Here is a 21807-nt window from a genome sequence, read left to right on the forward strand (position 1 = left end):
GGGTGCTGGTTGCTGACGGCATCTCACAGGTGGGGAAGCTGCTGTGTCCGCTCTCGGCAGAGGTCGTGATGTGCCAGACTGGGTTTCGACTGCTGCTCTGCTCTCAGGCCGAGGCCTCTCCCTTCTCCGTTACAAATTTTTATGCTTCTTTTATGAAGCTTTTCGGAACAACTCGTTCTTTGTTTCAGAATTGTCTTTGTCATTCCCTGGTTACCGTTTAATCCAGCTGATGGCTGCCATCCTCTTTAGCATGATCAGTTGGGCACTGATGGTTGTTTCCCTCTCCAGCAAGATCAGTCTGGGGCAAATGCCCTCTCAGACGCTTCTGGGTTTTCCATCCGCACATGTTGTTTACACTCACTCATCTATCTCTTAAGCTGTTGTTTTCCACATCGTTTTGCCAAGGGTGAGTTGTGCAGGCACCCCCACAAGTTACGTTACACAATTATCAAACTGATATTAAAGAAAAGAATACCAGCCCCGTGGCTGGATTTGAGGAGAGGTTATTTCTATATATGTTTACTTCCTCAGTGCCTACTAGGTCACAATTTTTTGAACTTAGTTACCTCAGCTTGCATAGCTATATGCCATTAATCTGTTCAAATGCAGTCCTTGTGCTCAGACGACCAACCACATATGTCTATAAGCCTAATCCCTAGTGAGCCCACATCTGGGGAGGTGGGGGACAAGGAGGGGGGGGAGGAAGAAGCTATTTTTGTCATACTGCGTTCTGGGAGACTACAGACCCTGCTCGAGCCAGTGTAACGTGCAGCAGCCCCTGAGAGGGCTCCATTTCTCCTCAAGTGCCCTGCGGGACTGGGAAGCTGGCGTGGGGACCACGCGCCGGCACTCGCCTCTCTGGGACACGGAGGGCAGTTCTCGAGGGTCGCTCCTCTCCCCCTTCGAGGCCCCTGGCAGCGCCCAGAGGGATGTGAAATGCCCGCCTGCCACCCGGCCTCTCGCTCCCGGGCCGCAGGGCCGCGGCAGCTCTCGGCGCCCGTTCTCTTCCTCGCCCGCTCTCACCTGTTGCGTGCGATGCCGGCTCGGTGCCAAGCTCTTGAGCAGCTGCTCTTTTCCAGCGCCCGGGCTCGCCAGCCCGAGGAGGCCCGGCCCCATTTGTTTGCAGTGGCAGCCCATGAATAGTAACTACTTGAGGCCATTTTGCATGCTTCTGTCATCTTATAATTAGCACTTGGTCCCACAGCCTGTGAGAGTCCCTCCCCACCCCCGGCGTGCCTCTCTCCTTCCCCTGCTGCGTATCGCAGCATCATCCACAGCCACCTCCAGAGATTTTTCTAGATCTGACGTTACCCAAAGTTCCTGCGTGTGACCCTCAGTCGCACAGTCTCGTTTTCCCCTACAAATGGCACTAAAGGGCAGAACAGTCAAGCTGGACAAATCCTCGCTTTGCTTTGCTCTGCACTGGGACCTTCTCTTTCGCTGCTACGTCAAAAGTAATTGTCCATCCTCCTGCCCTGTAGTGAGACACCTCTCCTTGCCATAGGTGCTTCCTCCCTGTCTTGCAAGGGAGGAGACCGAGAGGAAGCAGGGATCTCACCGGTGGCTAGACCTAAACCCACCGGAGAAAGTCAAAGTGCTCTTCACATGCTAACTCCTCGGGGCAGCGAGATAAACCCTTCACAGCTCCCATCTCGCAGGCTGTTCCTTCCTAGGTGCCGGTGCACAGCTTTCCCCAGCCCCGTCCTTCCTCCTGCGGCTGATCTCCTGGACATGGATTGCTTTGCACATTTTGTTCTTGGCAGTTTCAAATGTTGCCTCAGGCCCTTATCGCCTTAAAAAATCAGATCATATAGTGGTGGCCTTAGAGACGGCCCGATTGATATCTGAGTAGCCAAACAAACAGTAAATTTGAATAAAATTTGGCACCCTGTTGCCTAATAGTTCTGCCGATTCCGAGACATAATTCACCGACATCAAGAAAAGCGCGTGTCCTGACCACGCATGGGACCGAGGCTTCGGGTGTGTGAGAGTTTGCAGGGGCAGTGTGCAACCCTCACGAAGGGCCTTTTGCCCATTCCAAATCCTGCACGCCCCAGCCTGGGCAGTCACGGGGATTTGGTATCGCTGGCCACTGCCAACCCAACAGGACTTCTCAGTGTATTTATACAGAAATACGGACGCTTGCAGGAAGAGGAGAGTTTCCCGGTGATCCTTAAACAAACACTGATGAAGCCAGGAGCTCCTGCAGCTCAGCTTCCACCAGCACCACTAGAGCTTGTAGCCACAGTCAGAACGCGCTCAGAGGAAGATCATGTTTCTGGGTGGCCATTTACCGTGTAATTGTGATACAATTATTCAGATATTCTCTAGCTGCTTTCTCCCAACTCATTCTCCGTGCTCTTAGGAGATAATGCTGTGGGAGAGCATACTCCCATTCAAATCTTCCCCGAGACAAATATCACCATGAACCTGCCTGAGTATCCCATGCCTGTTTTATTTTGGACGACCCCGTTGCTTGGGCAGAAGGCAAGGAGGGGAGGGCTGCACCGGCTGCCTGCTGCGTGCGCCCTGAACTGACTTGTGTAATCTGCAGACTAGCTGGGCTGAGCCCTGGCCCGTGGATCGTGCCAGGCACGGCGTCCGAGGGCCGGGCTGGCTGAAGAGCGGGCTTCATGCTTGGGTGACACCACTGCGCACCCACACGTGCTTCCCAAACTGCTGCCCTTTGCAGGGCAGCGCACGTGGGCCGTCGGTTGCACCCAGGGCATTAGAAGGGGAGGGAGTTGGTTCAGTTCCCCGGTGCCAGCGCAGACCTGGTGGCCCGGCAGCCGAAAGAAGCTGCCCAGTTGGCTGCAGAGCAACTGCGCTGAGGTCTGCGAGGTAAAAACGGGTGTTTTTTCCTCCAGCGGTGCTCGTCTGTTCATTGGCTTGATTGTAATCACAGCCACCTTAACTTGTAACTGATACCGTCCTCCCTGCAGCGTAGCCGGTGTTCGCTTGGGTATCAGATACTGCTGTCTGTGTTTGCTTTTGTTATCACCCACCATCAGCAGGTCTCTTTAAAAGACCAGCTCTGACCAGACACCGGGGAGAAAAGGCAGATGCCATCTATCCTCTTTCCTCTAGCCGATCAGCTCTTTCCCCATCGCCGTAAGTGCCACCGAGAGCCGATTCTCCCACCCCAGGATGAAAACCCGTGCGGCACGCGCGATCGCGCGTAACGTATGGCGCGCGGAGCGCTCAGCAAACCGGGTGCTCCCACCTGAACACACACACACACACACACACACACACAGACGGCTTTCTCGGCGCACAGCCTACCTCTCTGTGCCTGCTGTACGAGCAGGGTACCTGCAGGGCACGAGGCTTTGCGAGGTCTGGTCGTATGCCCGAACCCGAGGGGGGAGGCCGCCCTCAGCCGCTGCCGTGGACGGCGGCGTGACCTCGGGGGTATCTGGCCTGCGTGGACCCGGTGTGGCTCGGGTAGGCTGGGGCTGGTGGCCTAAAAATGCAGGTCGCAGTCAGCTGCCTCAGGGGCCGGCTCTGGGGTCGCTCGGGGAAGGGTGCCGCAGCACGACTTGCCCCCCTGACGGCTAGCCTAAAGGCTGGGGGAGGGCAGGAGGGGGTGGTGGCCAGGCTGCTTCCTCCCGAGATCTGAAAAGGGGACGCTGAGGTTGGGTGGCCCTCGATTTCAGGCTGGGCGATTCTTGCAGGTAACCTCCAGAACACGCGCCGGCTCGGTGGTGCCAAGCATACGGAGTCCCATACCGAAACCAACCAACCAACCAAACCAAAAACAACAAAAAAAAAACCAAGGAGGATGGAGTTAAAGTTGAGAGAAGGTATCGCTAGCTTAAGGGCAAGAAAAGTTGTGGAATACAATATTGCAACCAAATAGGAAAACCAGAGGCAAATCTTAAGAATGGCCAGATTTACCCATGTAACTTCAGCTGTCCTGCAGCGGTACCGACCGCAGTTACCGGATCACACAGCAGGTTAATGCTGCTGCGCTAAATGCCCTTTTCCGTGTTTTTTTTCGGTCCGTTTCTCCGCGAGGCGCGGGTGTGAAGACCGACGGGCCCGGGGCAGCGGGGTGCGCTCCGGGGCTGAGGTGCGGCACCGGCGGCTCCCTCGGGGAGCCCGGGGCGGGGGGGCGGGTCCCGGCTGGCGGGGTTGGGGCTACCGGGTGCCCCGCGGCCCCGGGGCCGGCAGAGGCGTTTGCGCGGCGCCCCGAGGGTCAGCCCGCACGGGCGGCCGCCGCCCCGCAGCCCCCCGGGCGCTCCGCAGCCGCGCTGCGCCTGAGGCCGCCGGGGCGGGCGGCGGCGGAGGAGGAGGAGGAGGAGGAGGAGGAGGAGGAGGAGGAGGAGGAGGAGGAGGAGGAGGAGGAAGGCGACGCTCGGCGCCCGCCCGGCCGCTGCTGCGGCGCTGCCGGCGCCGGGACCCGCGTGGCGCGGCGGGGTGGGGGAAGGCGAGGGACAGACGGACACGAGTGGCGCGGCGCCGCCGTGCCCGCGCGTGCAGGTGCGTACGCGCGCGGCCCGCACACCTGCGGGCACGCGCGTGCGCGCACGCAGACGCGCAGGCAGCGAGGGAGGGGCAGGGGCGCGCGCCCAGCGGCACGCACGTGCCGGGCCCGGCGGGGCGGGGCCGCGCTCCGGCGCGCGGCGGGGCCCTGCCCGGCCCGGCCCGGCCCGCGCGGCCGCCGTTGCCGCAGCCCCCGCCCCGCATCGCCCCCCTCCCGCCCCGCCGCGCCGCGCTCGCGGCCGGCGCGCCCCCTCACCGGGCCCCGCCCGCCGCCGGGCCCCGCCCCCTCCCCGCGGCAGGCCCCGCCCCCGGGGCCCTCCGCCGGCCCCCATTGGCGGCGGCGGCGGCGGGGCGGAGCCGGCGGTGTATATGAAGGGGCACGGCCGGCGGGGAGCGCGGCTGCTCTGTGCCCCGTGGGCTCCGCTCCGCTCCGCTCCACACGCCGCCGCGCCCACGCCCGGCCGCCTTCCCCCCCCCCCCCCCCGGCGCCCACGCCCGCCTCCCCCCCGGCCCCGCCGGGCCAGCGCCGCCGCCGCCGCCTGCCCCGCAGCGCGGGCGGGCGCGTCCAGACCTCCCCGGTGCCGCGGGGCGCCGAGCCCGGCCGGGGCCTGTCCGCGCCGCCCCCCGTGGGCTAGAGCTCTCCCCGCCGCCCGCCCGCCCGCCCGCTCGCCATGGCCCGCGGGAAGGCCAAGGACGGCGACGGCAACTGGAAGAAATTCATCTGGAACTCGGAGAAGAAGGAGCTGCTGGGCCGCACCGGGGGCAGCTGGTGTGAGTGCCGGGCCGGGGGCGGCGGGGCCGGGTGGGGGGCGGCGGCGATGCGGCGGGCACTGCAGCACGGACCGCCCCGCCTCCGCCGGCTGCTGCGGGGCTGCGGCCCCCGGGGCGGGGGGAGGCGGCCGGGGCCGGGGCCGGCGCGACGCGTCCCCGCGGGGTGAGGACTGAGGGGTCCTTCCCCCCCATCCCATCCCCCCCCCCCCCCCAGCCGGTGTTTCGGGGGGCCGGGGGCGCCGCCCGCGTAGGTGCGGCTTCAGGTGGGGCCGGGGGTGAGCCCGGGGCGGCCCCCCCGGCCCCGGGATGGAGCCCGGGGCGGGCCGACCTTGGCGAGGGCGCCTCGTCCTTGGGTCTCCTTCCCGGCCCGGCCCGGGGGCATCGCCGGCGGGGGAGCCGGCCCCCCCCCCGGCCCTCCTCTGCCCCAGACCTCGGAGTGGCTCTGCTTTTTTTTTTTTTTTTTTTTGCTTTTTTGTCCCCCTCTTTTTCTGGATAAAGGAAGTCTGAGCTCGGGTTGCTCCGTCGAGAGAGAACAATTGGCTTTTAACGCCTCTGGGAGAAGGAAATGGCTAGATGTGCATTCGTGATTAAACACTTGCGATGTATTTATTAGGCGCTGTACAAACAGCACTTAGGCTAAGAGGCTTTTAACGTTTTCTTTACGCAAATAGACAGTCTTCCAGTTGCTGCCAACCACAGCTGGTGTGCCACCCTTGCGATGTTGCATTCGGCTCCAGTTGTAATGGACCAGCCGGCGGTGCCACGACCGGAGCCGCCGGCTTTAGCGCGGGCGGGCGGGCGGACTAGGGCAGGCTGCTGCCGTATCTTTACGTGAGCAGAATCGGGTTGTGGGTGCGCACGGGTAGGTATTCTCTGCTTCCCGAGGCACCAGGCAACTGCGCAGTGCTTCGAACGCGGAGGCTGAACCGGGTCCTTCTCCCAGAGCGCCCGTACCTCTCTGCCTAGGACTGATTTCTATTTGCGGAGTCGATCTGCAGGCGGATGATCCGATTCCTCTGTTAGAAGCCTACCTGTTGCGGGAAGCTTTCTCCTTCAACCATGTTGTGCTCAGTTGCTAGACCCGCTGGGTATTTCCTGAGACCTCGGAGCGGTTTTGACCTTTAAGGTGTCTTTGGCGTTAAGAGCATCCTGGCTGGGAACCTGATTAAATAAGCTACCTCCCAGCGTTTGCCTTTTGATGTTACAAAACTCAAAGGCATTACGCTGCAGACAACAGCATTAGTGTTTGGTTTGTTACAACAGCACCTCCTATGACCGTGCTCTGGAAAAAATTTCCACACGTCCCTGACGTCACAGCCATTTGCTTTACGCTGCCTGGATACCAAAGAGTACTTTTAACTCCTGGAGCACCATGTTACCGCACCCAGCTCTGCCCTCCAGCCCGGGCTGCCTCCCCTGCCCCCGGCACGCGTGAGGAAGAGGAGAGGATGGAGCGCGTTTCTGGCAGCGTCCCGCAGCCTCCGTGTCGCTGGCTGTCCCTCCTGCTCGCCTGTCTTTCATAGGCTTGAAAAGAAAACAACCAGAACGCCTCGCTTTCGTCGGGAGGCTTCTCCAGTGATGGAGGGTTTTTTCTACAATGGGGCTAGGGATCGAGGAGGGATGCTTCCACCTACTGCTTCTTCCCCTTCCCTTATAGCTTGTCACTTCAAATAAACCACCTCTCTTTTTTTTTTTTTTTTTTGCTTGCAATTAGATGAGAACAGGGGGATCAAGCAGGCTCTCTTTCAAGTGCTCCTTGGCCTCTGCGCTGGCCTGCTTGTTCCTGCAGCCTGATTAGCATATAGTTGCTTGGCATGGGCTGGCTTCTTCCTGTAGGCGGCCTGGTGATGCCTAGTACGGCATGTTACTGTGCAGTTAATCAGTTGAGATAATCCTTGTAAACTGGTAACTGATACCCAGAGTCTGAGCTGTGCTGCGTCTCCAGGCTCTTCTCCACTTCCACCCCCGATGAGTCTAGGCGTTTCCCTCTAGACCAAAACTAAATTCAATCTTTCATTATTATGTAATTCACTTTTTAATTGGTGCGAGCAGTGCTGGAGTGCCTTTGTAGGCATACAAGGCTGGTACGCGTGCGGTACTGTGACACGGCTGAGTACTTGCCTACATTTGAGATTGAGTATTGGAGCTAATTCGGGCCCAAATTCCACTCCTGTTGTCTTTAATGGAGCTGATCGCCTGAATTAATAGGAGGAGATCAGGCTTTACAATTGCTTGTAAATCCAAATGAGACATTTACTCTAGCCTCTCCTGGAAATGGTTTTGAAGCCCAGGGCTTTGTGGAAGGGGTGACCCTCAGCACATGCCCCCATCGTGGCTTCTTGCTGCTGGGCACTTGCTTCACTGAAAGTCTCCCACCTGTGAGAACGTGCGAGGGTAGTGCTGGGTCAGCCAAGGGGTCCTTTAAAACATGCAAGAACGTGGCTTGCTTAATGTTCATGTTTTGCAATTCCAAGTTCTGATTCATGATTTCTAGGTTTTCAAGGGCTTGTGCTTCCAGCCCCCCCCAAAACTGGCACAAAGTGTATTTTTCTGTCTGCGTCAGGGCACCGTCTTACTGTTAGATCTGTGCCTCTGCAACGGGGCTCGCCATCTGCATGCCTTGCAAGTGGCAAAGGTTGGAAGTTTTGTCGTGGAATGCGACTGCCTTGAGGGCTTGATTTGATTCCTCTTTCTCTTTCTTTTCTCTTGCAGTTAAGATCCTCCTCTTCTATGTCATCTTCTACGGTTGCCTGGCAGGTATATTCATTGGGACCATCCAAGTGATGTTGCTCACTGTCAGTGAATTTGAGCCCAAATACCAGGATCGAGTGGCACCTCCAGGTAACTAAATAGGAGGCCTGTGTTTGACTTGGTGCAAGCTGTTCTGGGGAGGCGGGTTGGTTACTCACCTCAAGAAGGAGGATGAAATAAGCATGTCGTTGCTGCAACACATATTTGTAGGGGGTGGGTATGTTCTCAGCCTTCTGTGTTAACAGTACTGGGGCTTGAAGGCAATCCTGCTAGAATTAAGGGTTGCATCACATGAAATATGCCTCTGTCTGAGAGGAGCTCGAACTAGTATTGCTGCTCTTCTGTTTCCCTAAACCGAAGTGATGGAGTGAGGTTAAGGGGCTTCACTTGGGAATGAGCTGTATGAAGAAGCTGGGTGTTCAGTTGTGTGTTTTGTTTTTTTTTTTTTTTTTTCCCCTCTGTAGAGTCTGTGTTCCCATGGGTAAGTGAAGGGACAAAGGTAACATGTTAGCTTTACCTCAGGAACTGGGGTGCATGAGGAGAAAAGGGACAGTGCCAGTTCTGGGCGTGCTTACTGAATTGTGTTGGCCAGCACTGAAGGACCCTGTGTGACCTAGGGGAGATGGTAGCGTCGACCAACGCGTGTTTCAGCTGACCGCGTCGCGGCAGGCTAAAGGTGCGCCCCGCGGTCGCTGGTGCATGACCTGTCTTTACTAGGCACAGTAACTCCCTGCTCAAAACTCGGATGACGGCTTGAGCAGCGCCTGTGGCCAGCCCGCCCTGGCTGGGGGCCGGCGGTGTGACCAGCCCTTGCCGCGGGTTCCCGGCGCTGCCGCCTGCCCGGGCTCTGCCCCCCGATTCCCGCCGCAGCCGGCGGCGCCTCGGGAGCTGTGCAGCGGCTTCCCCACATTGCAAATGACCTTGGGGCTGCTTGGCGCTGGGGATGGTAACGATCTGTCTCCAGTTGCTCTGTAAAACAGTTGAGAAGCTTTTAATAACGGTGGTATTTAAGTGACAATTGTGAGGCTGATGGCTTGTGCCTGCAGAAGTTGGCTCCGGTGTCGCACGGTGCCTTGCAGCCCCGCAGTCTGCGGTGCTGTGCTGTGACTGTCCCCTGCTCTCAGAACACAGGGAACGTTACCATCACCAAATGCTGCTGTATCTCAGCAAAGAATTGTCTTTTTTCAGATAATTGCTTTTTCACCAGCACTTGTTAAAGACAGAACAGAGACTGGAACTGCTGTATTGGTGTGTGGCACTTCTTAATGTACCAGCATGGCTGGAGTAAAATGCTGTCTTAAGCACTGGAAGTGGCTGTTTGTCTCCCCAGTGGGCTCTGACATTTGCAGGGAAGACTAAACTGTCACTGCTACTGCCCAGAACCATTAGCTGCAGCTGAAAAGCCAACATGGCTAATGGTGGAGTAGTTGTTATTGTAATAAGGTGTTTTTCCCCAGCTGAAACCCAGTGGTCTCACCAGAAGTGAAATAATTAGCACAAAAGCCCATGGATCTTGGGTCCCATCCAGACAGACCTGCTGTTTAGCCTGATGTCACATAATTACTCATTCTAGATAAACTGTTTGCTTTCTGTGTAGCAGCAGTTTGTGATTCCGATTTCAGAGCAACTCTGGTAAAATTTCTAAGATTTCAGCCTGCAGAGGATTTTTACTCATATCTTAATCACATAGTGTAACAGTGTTTCTGGGGCTTATCCTTTTTTAACCAAAAAAAAGGAACTGAATTTCAAGAAGCTCTCGTAGTGTGTACCACAAATCAAAATGGAGGAAGAACGAAAAGGCTGTCGGGGATCTCTGTAACGAGAGATTTCGGGGCAGGTACTGAAATCAAGGGGAACAAAATCCAGCTCCCTGAATAGATGACGTTGGGCAGCCTGATAAACAAGGGCTTTGAACTGCGCTGTAATGGCACGCACACACAACTTCAAGGAAATAATTATCAGTTAATAGCACAGGGTCCTTTGCAGGGCATGATGCGATAAATCCTACAGACGTGGACGAGTGCGGGGTGAGGCGTGGTGGAGGTTGGCTCTTAGTGTCGAGTCCATTCCTCGTCCTGTAGCACAGCAGCCATTAGAGCACAAGGAGTCAAAAATAGGCTTTTACTGTAGGGCATGTTCACTTCTGTACTTGCTGAGCAGGAAACTCAAATTTTTTGTGATCTGGGACTCCTGCAGACTACGAACTACATAAAATGGGGTGTTGTGCAATGCTAATTTCTGGTGGGAAGATTTGCAAGCCAAGTAAGTATATTGGCAGCTTGATTAGAACCCTTGATTTTCTAGGAAGCTAGAAAACCTGGTTTTATCTTTGTCACAGTGCTCTGTCCTTGGGCAAGTCACTGTTGCGTCAGCCCAGAATGGCTGGGAAAGGGGAAACTATACTTCCCTTCAGGATTTTCAGGGGGAAATGCTGTAGGGGCTGCTATAATATCATTCTTGTTCTGAAATACGACAGATTTCATAACAGCGATGGAACCTACAGGATGTTTTACTGAGTTATTGACATGGGTATAACACTGAAAGCCATAAAATGCTGGTTTTGTAGCCAGGTGTCATTAATATGCTAATCGGTTTCTGCACCGAATGCAACAGGAATGTTACACAGGGCTTCAGGACAAGCTGGGGTTTGTGCCTTTCTGTGATACCTTTCTTTTCCCTCCCCTTTTGTCTTGGGGTGGGGGAAGGGACAGTGCAGCCCAGCCTTGCCATTGCAACAGCCCCAGCTCCCAGTTCCACGTGTGCTGCAGGCTCAGACCCTGCGTTAAGCACAGAGGACTTACCCTGCAGATAGGGGTGGGTAAGGACGGGGCCTTTTAAACACAGTGTACCGAGCGTTTAAGAGGCAATACTCCATTCTCCTCGTCCCCTTCCCCACCCCAATCTCAGCTGGGCTGTGTATCCTGCCATCTTGTGGTGTGCATCCTGTGAAACAGCATCCCATCGCCAGGGCTGCTGCAGGGGCTGGGGGGGGGGCTCACCACTGCCTCAAGCTTTATTTTTTTTTGCCTGAGTGGCAGCTGGGAGGAAGAATCCCTGCTCCATCAGGGGCATTTCGGGTGTCCCTGCTTCATGTGCTGCCTGGGCAGTGAGGGTGCTGTGGAAAAGGCTGCTGTGGTGTTACTGGGCTTGGGGAGTGGCAGGGAGGTGGCAGGAGGGCCCCCAGGAGCGTGTGCTGCCTCCCCTGCAGTCGTGCTTTTCCGCTTCTGTCTCTTGTCTTGGCACCTATGTTTGGAAAAATCTCCAAATCTCAAGCTCTAGGATGTTCTCTGCCAAGCAGATTTTGCTGCATTTGTAGAACACCTGTGCCTGCTTTTGATGGTTTTTGCACTTTGGGGATGAGGTAGAGGGTGACTGGGAGGACATTGTTTGGTTTGGAGGCTTTTAAAGTCTATCATTTAGTGAGTGGGGGGGTGGTGGTGGTGGTAAATAAGAATGGTCTAGTGATCACTCAATTTGTCATCTGTGTCATCCCAGGAGTGTTCAGACTCATTCTGAACCAAGATTACATGGTAGTTGGAAATGAGCATTGCATGATGAAGCAGAGAGTGATCACTATAGTCTTACACAATCATTCCTAATAACAAGCCTGACTTCCCACTTGTAGTTTCTTCCTCTTTACCCTCAGGTCACTGTTTTCCCTCAAGTCTTGCTCTTGCACCTTAGAATGATAAAGTCTACGTGGAAAAATCTGATTTTTAAATGAACTTGAATAAATGTGATTTTAATCTGCAGTGGTGTTTTGGAAGTAGAATTGTAGTTGAAAAAAAAAAAATTACTTTATATGATTTTTTTGGCTTTTGGTGTCTTTGTACATCCACAGAGTTAGAAAGCCAACAGAAGGTGGTGTCTGTTACCAAGTCGAGGCATCACTCATCATTTATGTGGACAGTGTCAGTCGGGTGAAGATACGAATCATATTGCCTAGCAATGCACCCTAAGAGCCAGTTGCAGAAATTTTCTAAAGTAGCTTGTCAGTATTTTAGTAATAAGTTACGTGGTATTTCCATGTGTGAAGAACAGCGTCACCACACACACGCCACGGGGGGTCTCTGGTAGTAGCATGAGATGCAGAACGGTGGCAAACGGATTGTAGCCAGAAGATGGGGAGAGGGTTGTTTGGACTCCAGGCTGTGCAAGCACTTGAGGCTTTGTTTCTTTTCCCCCACAGGACTTGCTTATAAATGGCTTCCTCATGTGCATGGAGCCCCTAAGAGGCTTATTCATGCCTGTGGGGCCACATACTTCCTTAGGTGTCTAGCAACCCATGGTAGGTAGCACTGGAATGGCTCAGCTTTGTAACTGTTTTTTCTTGCCCCTACTTGCTTCAGTTCCTGAATGGGGGTGAGAAGGTTTCAGAAAGGTTACTGAAGTGTTCTGCAGAGGTTGCCCTCTCTTGTCGTACCAAAGCAACACACTTTTTTTTAAACAAGATTGCTTAAGAAGGATTCACTGATAGTGCTGCTCTGATAACAGCACTGAAGCTTTTATTTTGGCCATGGGATGTACAGATGGAAAACAAGGAAATGATAGATCTGTGCTTTGTGTCAGCTGCAGGCAGGAGCGGATGGAGGTTGTGGTGGAAGCCAGCAAGACATTTTTAATTAGGATAAAGCTATTTTTCATAACAAGTGTTTCATCTTTACAAAGATTTACTTCCTTGCTTCATGAGTGGGAAGACTGATCTACACTTTCCTCTTGTCCTAAAAGAAGCAAGCACCTGCTGTACCAAAGCCTGGTCTGGTCCCTCCAGGTACCTGCAAATGCCCACGGGTGGGCTGGCGGCGGGGCAGCTCCCTCGCCCTGGCCGCCGGGAGTAGGTGCCCCCGTGGGCACCGCTTGGGTTTCGGTGCCCTTCTGCAAAGATCGGCACGACAGGGATGCTTTGGGATGGGAGTCTGTTCTCCCAACCAAGTCGCTTGCCCCGTGGGCAGAGGGTTGGCTTCGGGCTGTTCCGGTCGGTGGCCAGGCTTTCCTAACCGGAGAACAGGGATATTCTCGGCAGCTTTTACCCACTGCAGGGTGTGCCTTGCTGACCTTCCCTGCACCTTTGCCGTGCCTGCGTGGGTGCCTTTAATGCATCACCTTGGACAAGACAAAAACCAGAGGTGTGGGGGGGGTGGGGGTCCTTCATTTGAGTTCCTGAGCAAAACTAATAGCTTAACTGTGTGACCAAAGCTTAACAAGCCTGGCCAAGCTTCCATGAATTTTATATTTATACACTGGAATGACACACCTGTAACTTGAACTCTGGAAAAGGCAGACCCAGGAGAGGAGCTGTGGCCTGGCCTGCCTTCGCTGCAATTCCAGATAGCCACTTCAAGTGACTCTGAGCCTGTTGCTTCCCAGCTGAGTGGTAACGTGAGGAGGGTTTGGCAGGATGGAAGTCCCTTACTAAAATTGAACTTGGCTTATTTTATCTATGTATTTATAACAGTTTGTGAAGCAAGAAAGCAAGGAATTGCTTGAAAAGGGGTTGAAAGCCACTGCCTTTAGAGGGAAGGATGTAACTCTGCTAGTGGAGTAGTAACTCGCTCCTAAACTTGAAAGGCTAACCTGGTCAATTTGTACCGGAGGGAGTTTTGAGTGGTTAAAGCTGCTTCCTGGAATAAAACTTGAAACCCCTGAGATACTTGCTGGATGTGTCTCTGTCTTTGGTGACTAGGAGCTGCATTTAGGGGAACAAAACTAATCTTTGTCCTAGGTTACAAATTCCAACTTGAGGGGGGGAGCGTGGTGAGCTGGCTTGACGAGGGACTAAGCAGAAGCATTCAAGTGGCTTTGGAAAAATTGCTGGAGTCACAAGCTCCTGTGGGTTGGGGCCAGCCAGCTAAGCTGCCCGAGTCTTGCACCGAGGGAACTTGCTGGCAACAGGCCTGTTCTGAAAGCTGTCAAAGCAAATGCTGCTCCCCTGCTCCTTTTTCTTGTTCTTGCTAAAATAAAGATGACAAACTGAACAGAAGTCAAGACCTCAGTAATTACAGTGGCTGCCACAAAAGCAGCATGAACTCCAGTTCCCATTACTTAAGTTTAAAGCGCTAGCCATGCATTAATGCATTCAATTAAAATGTGACCTAAACATCACGCAGGAGCAACTACTTCCAAGCCCCATCATGGAAAGCCAAGGGGTTGGCACTTTTCATCATCTGTAGGCATTACTGGTATCTAGTTCATTTTCATCTCCGTGCATTCTCTTTTCTGTTCATCCTCCTAAAGTCAAAAGCGGAGCTAGTTACGCAGCCCAGAATCCAGGACAGTCTTTTAAACCTCTCTCCTGTGTGGTGGTATTTCCTACTCACCTACTAGGTGATGAGCCTCTGATTACAGAGCTCAGCAGGCTGCTATTTCTGCAATCAGAAATTCCTGCTTACGGAGTGAAAAGACCAGGGAAGGCGATCAGGCTGATGAATTTACTGAGTGAGAAAACTTCTCCTGCCCTGCATCCCACAGGGGAGACTGCTCAGAGGTGGTGTGGGTGCCCCTGGCAGAGAGTGACCATACCTGGCTTGGGGAACCTCTCCTCTTTTATTGCAAGGGCTCACGAGTGGACAGCTCTGCTGTATCCTAAACACAGAGAGTGTTTTGCAGACTTCCAAGTCAACCTGTTGGGGTTACAGGTATAAGAGTAGGCTTCTGTGGGGCTTTATTTCACGTGGTTGGTCTCACACACAGACAGCTTCCCTTCCGTCCTTGAGGAGGAAGCAGAAGTGGGCAGGGGACCTATGGTTGACTGTTTTTTCTTGAGGAAAACCTTGACTTGTAGCCTTCCTTCTGGATTCTGTGATTTTTATCTGCTTAGTGATGCAAACATCGTGGCAAATATTCCAGACTGTTGCTGGAAAGAGGAGATAAGAGCCTGTCAGAGCCTCCCCTCTAGTGAGCGTAAGCTGTTTTGTGCAAGTCCTGAAGTCTGAAAAATAGAGATTATTAGGATGAGTTACTTCTTGGTGTGCTTTGCATTGCCCAGAGGCTGTGCAGCTCTGAGGTGTACTTAATGTTTTCTTCCTGATTTTGCTTTTCTTAGGACTGACTCAAATCCCCCAGGTACAAAAGACAGAAATTTCCTTTACTGCCTCCGATCCCAAAAGTTTTGAGCCGTATGTGAAGAACCTTGAGAAGTTCTTAAAGGACTACAGTGCTGATCAGCAAACTGAAAACATCGTATTCCAGGACTGTGGGGGTAAGTCTTGATTGTTTCCTGCAGCTGAGGGCTCTGGCCAGCGCCCCTGCGCCAGGCCTGGCAGGAGCTGAGGCTGCGCAGTGGTGGTCTCTGTCTTGGGCTATTCCTTCTGTTGTAACCAACAGCACGCCGGTAAACGGGCAGGCTCTGGTTTCAGTCACATGGCTGCTCACTACATTAGTTTGGACAGACCAGACGTGGCCAGGGATGTGCCCAGAAGCTTGTCGTAGAGGTTATATGGTTGGGAATTCCCAGATTTTTCTTGGAGAAAGTTGCAGCTGACTCCCAGAAGCGTGTGGCGCTGACCTGATCCTCTCTGAAAGCCGCGGGGGATGTACTGATGACTTGGCTATAGCCAGGGTTAGTCCCTTTGGTGCAATGCAGCAAAACATCTGGGAGGTATTAACTTTTAATAGATTATATGTAGCAATGCGACTATCGCCTCACAATATGTGCACAGAAAATCTGAGGGGAACCTGTTTGTAAAAGCTGCCAAAAAAGCCCAGTCTCTGAGCCAGTGGATTACAAATGTGCGTGTTCTGTTGTCATCTGGAAGAATCCTCAGCTAAAAACCAAAACCCCTGCGAACTTGCTGGTCTGGGACCAGCCCACACGTGGCGGGTGGCTGGGTGCACGTCTGTGGCGTCACCTGTTTGGTCGAGGGGGAAATCCAGACCACACAGGGAAGTGTTACGTGTCGCTGTTCCTGACAAGTGAAAGGTCACGTTACACGTGGTTGTCTTTTCCTTTCCCCACTGTGACAGACATGCCTACCGATTACAAAGAGAGAGGACCATATAATGATGCCCAGGGCCAGAAGAAGGTCTGCAAATTCAAACGTGAATGGCTGGAAAACTGTTCTGGAATAAATGATCCCACCTTTGGGTACAGGGATGGCAAACCATGCATCCTTGTCAAGCTCAACAGAATTATCGGCTTCAAACCTAAGGCAAGTACCTCTTCCCTTCCTAGCAGAAGCTACTGATAAGGAGCCCAAGCTGGCTGCAGATTTGCTGTGCCTGCTTTTCTGTTTCTGGAGGGAGATCCGTATTAAACCCCTCCTGCAGAGGAGAAATCGTGAGATGATTTGAGTAACTGGCTTTAAAAATACTTTTCATTAAAAAGCAATGAAAACCACACACTGCAAGTTGTTAACAAGCAGCAATGAACCTCACAGTGTGAACTCCTGGTTATTTATGTGTTAACTGCTGAGACTGCTAACTGAATTGCTCTAACGGGGTATTTTCTTCAAGTGGTAAAACCCATCTTATGTTCCCGTGTGCTTCCATGGGACTGCCCCAGACTGACTCCATCTGTAGTAAAATCAGTACATTGTGTCATGCCCCGATCTACTCCGTGCTTTCCTCAGGCAGTGCAGAGTTGCCTCCCTTTCTAAAACCACCTAATTAAATGAAGTAGTGCTAATATTAACTATCAGATTGAAGCATAAGCTATAAAGTGTAAAATACATCTGAAACACAGCTTTTACCGTGAGAAAGGTGAGGAGATCTTTAGGTTACTTAATGCTGTTTCCCAGATGCTGTAGGATGTCCCTGTCACCCCTCACTCTGTGCTGCACCTGAAGGCACATTTGCAGTAATGCTGAAGGATGTTAATCTGGACAGGAATGGCTTTTACTTTTAGTTTTGGTTTGTGGTTTTTTGTTTTTTTTTTTCTGTTTTTTTTTCCCCTAATGCATTTAAATGCTAAAAAATTCTCCAAGAATGTAGTGGCAGAGCGCATGTTATTGAGTAAGGTGGTGTGTAAAACCTGCTGCTCCATCTTCTGGGTGGAAGACGGTGCAGGTGGTGAGCTAAGCTGCCCTTGCCACCAGCCGTCCGTGCTGCTGAGGACGGGGAATGGTGCTGTCTGGCTAGCAAGTGGTGAGGAATGTTTTTCTTCGAATGGAGCCTGTCTAAAAAAAATTTTTCTAAAAGAAATTTTGGCTCATCCGGTCCAGGGTGGAAACTGGGTGCATTTTAGCCACGATGTGCTGTGCTTGGTGGCTGTGGGATGACCTAAGATGTGCAGGTTTGCCTGGGGAAGAGAAGGGCTTGGTGTGTTCCTCTTTTCTTTGCCACAGAGTTCTGAAGAGCTCCAGACCGCCTCAGACAGCAGGGGCTGGTCAACAAACGACCTCACATGTTTTCATTTAGCAATGAGGAGGTCTCTATCCGAGGCAGTATTTGTTTTCCTCGTTCCATGCCCTGGCAGAGACCCTATAGCTCTTGCGTTGGGCAAGGCGCGTGTAAAGCAGGTCTGAGACTCGCGAGGCGGTGAAGCCAAACGACCGCACTTGTCAGGAGACCAAAGACCAGCACCAGCGTTGGCACTCCCACCCTTCCCTGACACTCGCAGCCTCTGTCCTTCCCCGCCTAGGTGGTGTCGAGCTTTGGCAAGGTGCGGCTGTGACTCCTGCTCTTGGTTTGGCCGGCGCGTCCCCAGTCCTGCCCGCACGCGCGGCCGGCTGGCGGCAAACCCTCCGGCAGCGTGTCTCCTCCTGCCACTGCCCCGGGCTTTGCAGAAACAAGCCCCGCCAGCTGGTGCTCTGCCCTGAAATGCTTTCCCCAGTGACACCACAGAATTAAAAATAGCCGGATTTGCTTGCCTTGGTACCCCACAGGACAGGAAACAGCTCTGCTTGGGTTAATAAGTTTCCCCATCTCTAGTTGCGTTATGCTGCTCATCTAGCCCTAAAACCATCGCCAAGAGCGGTCGTTGCTGAAACTTAGAAGGGATTTTGGTTAATGGCTGGGGAGGTTCTCCACTCTGCAGAAAAGTGCCTGGTGCGTAACGTCCCCTTGTTTTGGATTCCTCCTAGGCTCCAGTAAACGAGAGCCTCCCTCCAGAGGTTATGGCAAAATACAACCCGTACCTCATCCCTGTCCACTGCGCTGCCAAGGTAAGTTGAAATACAGTAGAGCAGAGTCGGGAAGCTGCAGGGGAAGACTGTCCAAGTCTTTGTCCCAGTGTAGTTACCCCCCCTCTCTGCAGAAAACAGGGGTGGTTCTTACTGGGGCTGTCTTCCCTCTTGGGAACCGGAGTTTGAGAACCCTGCTGAGGACAGATGACAGGTAGTGCTGCCCTCACAGGGAAGGGGTAAAAGTGGGGCCAGCTATCCTCAGAAGTAGCCATTTTGCTTCCAAGTGCTGTAGTGGAGCTCCTGGCACCGAGGGCTGAAGGGAGGACTCCAGGGAGGAGGTGTTTTACTTGGCATTGTAAAGCAGCTGAGAAACAGCAAACCCTTTTTTAGCCAAAGATAGTGGCGTGCTACGCCGGGAAGCTGCGGTGGTTTCTGAATGCATAAAGCGGTTGAGGTTTTAAATAAATAAAAGCCCTTTTCCTGGCTGACGGGTGCTGGGAGGCGCGTGCTGCCTGGCTGCACCACGGGGGACGTGCTGGTGCCGTCGGGGACAGCCGGGGGCTGCAAAACCCACGGGTGCTGCTAGGGAGGAGGGCTGCGAGAGGTAGAGCGTGGGTGATGGCCCTTGGTTGTGACTGGCATCGCCCGCCTTTTCCTTTTCCCACCTCTAGAGAGAGGACGATGCGGACAAAATCGGGGCGGTGGAGTACTACGGGATGGGCGGCTACGCCGGCTTCGCCCTGCAGTACTACCCCTACTACGGGAAGCTGCTGCAGCCGCGGTACCTGCAGCCGCTGGTGGCCGTGCAGTTCACCAACCTGACCTACGACACGGAGGTGCGCGTGGAGTGCAGGGCCTACGGGCAGAACATCCAGTACAGCGACAAAGACCGCTTCCAGGGACGCTTTGATATTAAATTTGACATAAAAAGCAGCTGATTGTAAGCACAACTCTCTTCCCCTCCACCCATTCCCCCCCTCCCCCGACCTTCCTAGCCATTTAAAAGGTTAAAAAAAAAAAAAAAAAAAAAAAGAACAAAAAAGAAAACCTACTAGTCTTGAACAAACTGTCATACGTATGGGACCTACACGTAATCTATATGCTTTACACTAGCTTTCTGCATTTACTAGGTTAGAATGTAAACAAAGTGTAGCAATAGCGACAAATATTTATTCTACTGTAAATGACAAAAGAAAACAAAATTGAGCCTTGGGACATGCCCATTTTTACTGTAAATTATGATTCCATAACTGACTTGTAGTAAGCAGTGTTTCTGGCCCCTAAGTATTGCTGCCTTGTGTATTTTATTTAGTGTACAGTACTATAGGTGCATACTCTGGTCATTTTTCAAGCCATGTATTGTATCTGTTTTCTACTTCTTGTGAGCAAAGACTTTTGCTGTCCAAGGTGTAAATACTCAATGGGACTAGAACTGGCATGATACTTCTCATTATTTTGTTCCTTTTCAAAGAAAGGCCCACCTGTGAGACTCTATTTAACAGCACTCCATAAGGCTTCTGACTTTTCTGTGGTGTTAGGGTATTTTATTTGGAGGGGTGGCAAGGGAAACTAACTTAAGTCATGTTAAAAAGGATAGATGATTGTGTACTGTGCTTTGTAGCGAATGCTGTCTCTCTCTCCACCTTTTCCCTCATCCTCCAGTACGTTGTGTGAGAGACTGGGTCAGGCTATCACTCTCCTCGGTGATAGGCATAACTCTTTGCTTTGTATATTTTCTTTCTTTTTTTTTTTTTTTTTTTCCTGCTGGAGGCATCGCACACTGTGGTGCTAATGTCTTTATTGAATGTTTTAACCATTTTCATGGTGGAAGAATTTTATATTTATGCAGTTGTACAATTTTATTTTTTCTGCAAGAAAGTGTAATGTATGAAATAAACCAAAGTCACATGTTTGAAAAATAAATCTTTATTTTAAACTTTATAAAAGCAATGCAGTACCCCATAGAATGGTGTTAAATGTTGTCTAAAGTGCAAAACTCTATGTTCTAACATGTAATAATAGCCAGGAGTACAGTGCTCTTGTTGATCTTGTATTTCAGTCAGGTTGAAACATTGGACAAATAAATGAATGAACACACCCCCTCTGTGTGCACGTCTTTTGCGTTGGGTGAGGCTGGAGGCTGTTAGTTGTCCAGAATCTTGAAGAAGTACTGTACCTATTTCCAACAGAAAATATATCTTTTTTTATTCCCTGACGGTCTCAGCAGAAGGTAAGCTGGGACAGGGACAGGGAGGCCCTACACTGTGCGTTCTCCAGGCCCGGAGGTCAGGCCACACGTTCTGGGAGTAACTGCAGGTAGCAATGGTTGCTGGTGGGGGTGGGTGTGCGCCCGGCAGCGCTGGGGCCAGGGCTGCTCGGGCAGGAGGTGGCAGCTGCCTTCCTGCAGGAGCCAGGATGGCTGCGTGCTGCAGGTTACTGGGGGAATTTCCCCGTGCAAAGTGACAAAACATGACTCTGTGCTAGAGCAAGCTGCTTGATAAAGCCTTCCTCGTCAGAACGCACGACACTGGAAAAGCAAGCTGCTGAACTTTTTGCCATCTGCTAGAAGGAAAAGCGTGAGTTACGGCACGCTGTGGTGGTTGGCGTGTGCGTGTGGCTGCCTCACGCCCTTCCCAAGGAGCAGGAGCGAGTGGAAATCTCGCCCTCAACTGTCTTATTTGCTGCTGTATGCTTCTAGCGAGGCAAGGATTTAGGAAAGACACTGCCACTAAAGCACTAAAATACTCGCTGAAGGAAGCTCCACCTGCACCCGGGCTGCAGGAAAGCTGAGCCATGCTGGCTCCTGGCAGTTGGGGGGTGTGGTGCTGCATGCCTCAAGGTTTGGTAGGATCAACTGCCCCTACAATTCAATTCCTAGGTGTATGGCCTGTGACAGGTTAAAAAAAAAAAACAAAACAAAACAACACACAAATCAACAACGCTGAAAAGCCCCCAAGCTGCCTGCTTTACAAAAGAGCCAACATATAATTAGATATAATTTATCTCCTAATTTACTATGGGAACGCAAAGTCCAAGCAGGAACTCTTAATAAAGACAACTGATTATTCCAGGGGTTGGACAAACATACGGTGCCTGTGTTGGCTTCGGCGAGTGAGTGTCTGAAAGGGCTCACAGAATGTGCTCGTAGCAATAGCAAACGGAATGAAGTGAACCCAAACCTCCAGGCGCCCTGCCCCCAATCACTTTCTAGTACTAAATCAGTGAAAGCAGGCCGGCTCGCTCTGATCACTAATTAACTAGGCAGTAACAGCAGTAGCTACCCCAGCCACTCACCCTGCAGCCACCCACTGAAACCACCCAACTCTTCACAGGCCTCCTGACAACTCTGCTACCACAGGGCTGCACCCCCCCACGCCCCCAAAAAATCCCCACAACCCCCCCGTGGCCAGACATGGTGCCTCCCCCTATTAGAAAGGCTGCTGTAATTTGTGAGACCTAGTAGAGCTACAGCATTAAAGGGCTGCAGGATGGTTAAGAAAACCCCAAAACATCCCAAACCCCCAAAACACCCAACCCTAGGCCCCCCAACAAGCAGGTGCAGACGCTGGGCTGGCCCAGCCCCCCCAGGGGCACACACACTCCCCACCCCCCCACCCCCCCTTTGGTATGCAACAGACTTGATGCTAAAATGACCTTTCACAAAACGCTGCTCCCAGAGCCTTGCTCTGCTAAGGGGCCCGTCTAAAGCTCAGGGCCAGGGCAGGCGGGGGTCGAGCTG

At 52.8% G+C, this 21807-nt stretch overlaps 2 protein-coding genes across 2 annotated transcripts in view; one reads left to right on the plus strand and one right to left on the minus strand.

Annotated features, from left to right (window-relative positions):
• Positions 1 to 4984: 4984 nt before the first annotated feature.
• On the plus strand, positions 4985 to 20166 carry ATP1B1 (ATPase Na+/K+ transporting subunit beta 1). The gene is made up of 6 exons (XM_042788393.1): positions 4985 to 5256; positions 7969 to 8097; positions 15050 to 15205; positions 15970 to 16154; positions 18027 to 18107; positions 18740 to 20166. The coding sequence occupies exons 1-6, from the start codon at positions 5157 to 5159 to the stop codon at positions 19004 to 19006; spliced, it is 918 nt and encodes a 305-aa protein (XP_042644327.1). The 5' UTR covers positions 4985 to 5156; the 3' UTR covers positions 19007 to 20166.
• Positions 19801 to 21807, minus strand: part of NME7 (NME/NM23 family member 7) — a 93534-nt gene continuing 91527 nt past the window's right edge. The window contains exon 12 of the mRNA XM_033005147.2: positions 19801 to 20244. Coding sequence (XP_032861038.1) covers positions 20212 to 20244 — 33 coding nt within the window. The 3' untranslated portion in view covers positions 19801 to 20211. The remainder of the gene's footprint in view (positions 20245 to 21807) is intronic.

The sequence above is a fragment of the Tyto alba genome, unplaced genomic scaffold (genome assembly GCF_018691265.1).
Source record: "Tyto alba isolate M040663 unplaced genomic scaffold, T.alba_DEE_v4.0 Super-Scaffold_14, whole genome shotgun sequence".
Classification (NCBI taxonomy): domain Eukaryota; kingdom Metazoa; phylum Chordata; class Aves; order Strigiformes; family Tytonidae; genus Tyto; species Tyto alba.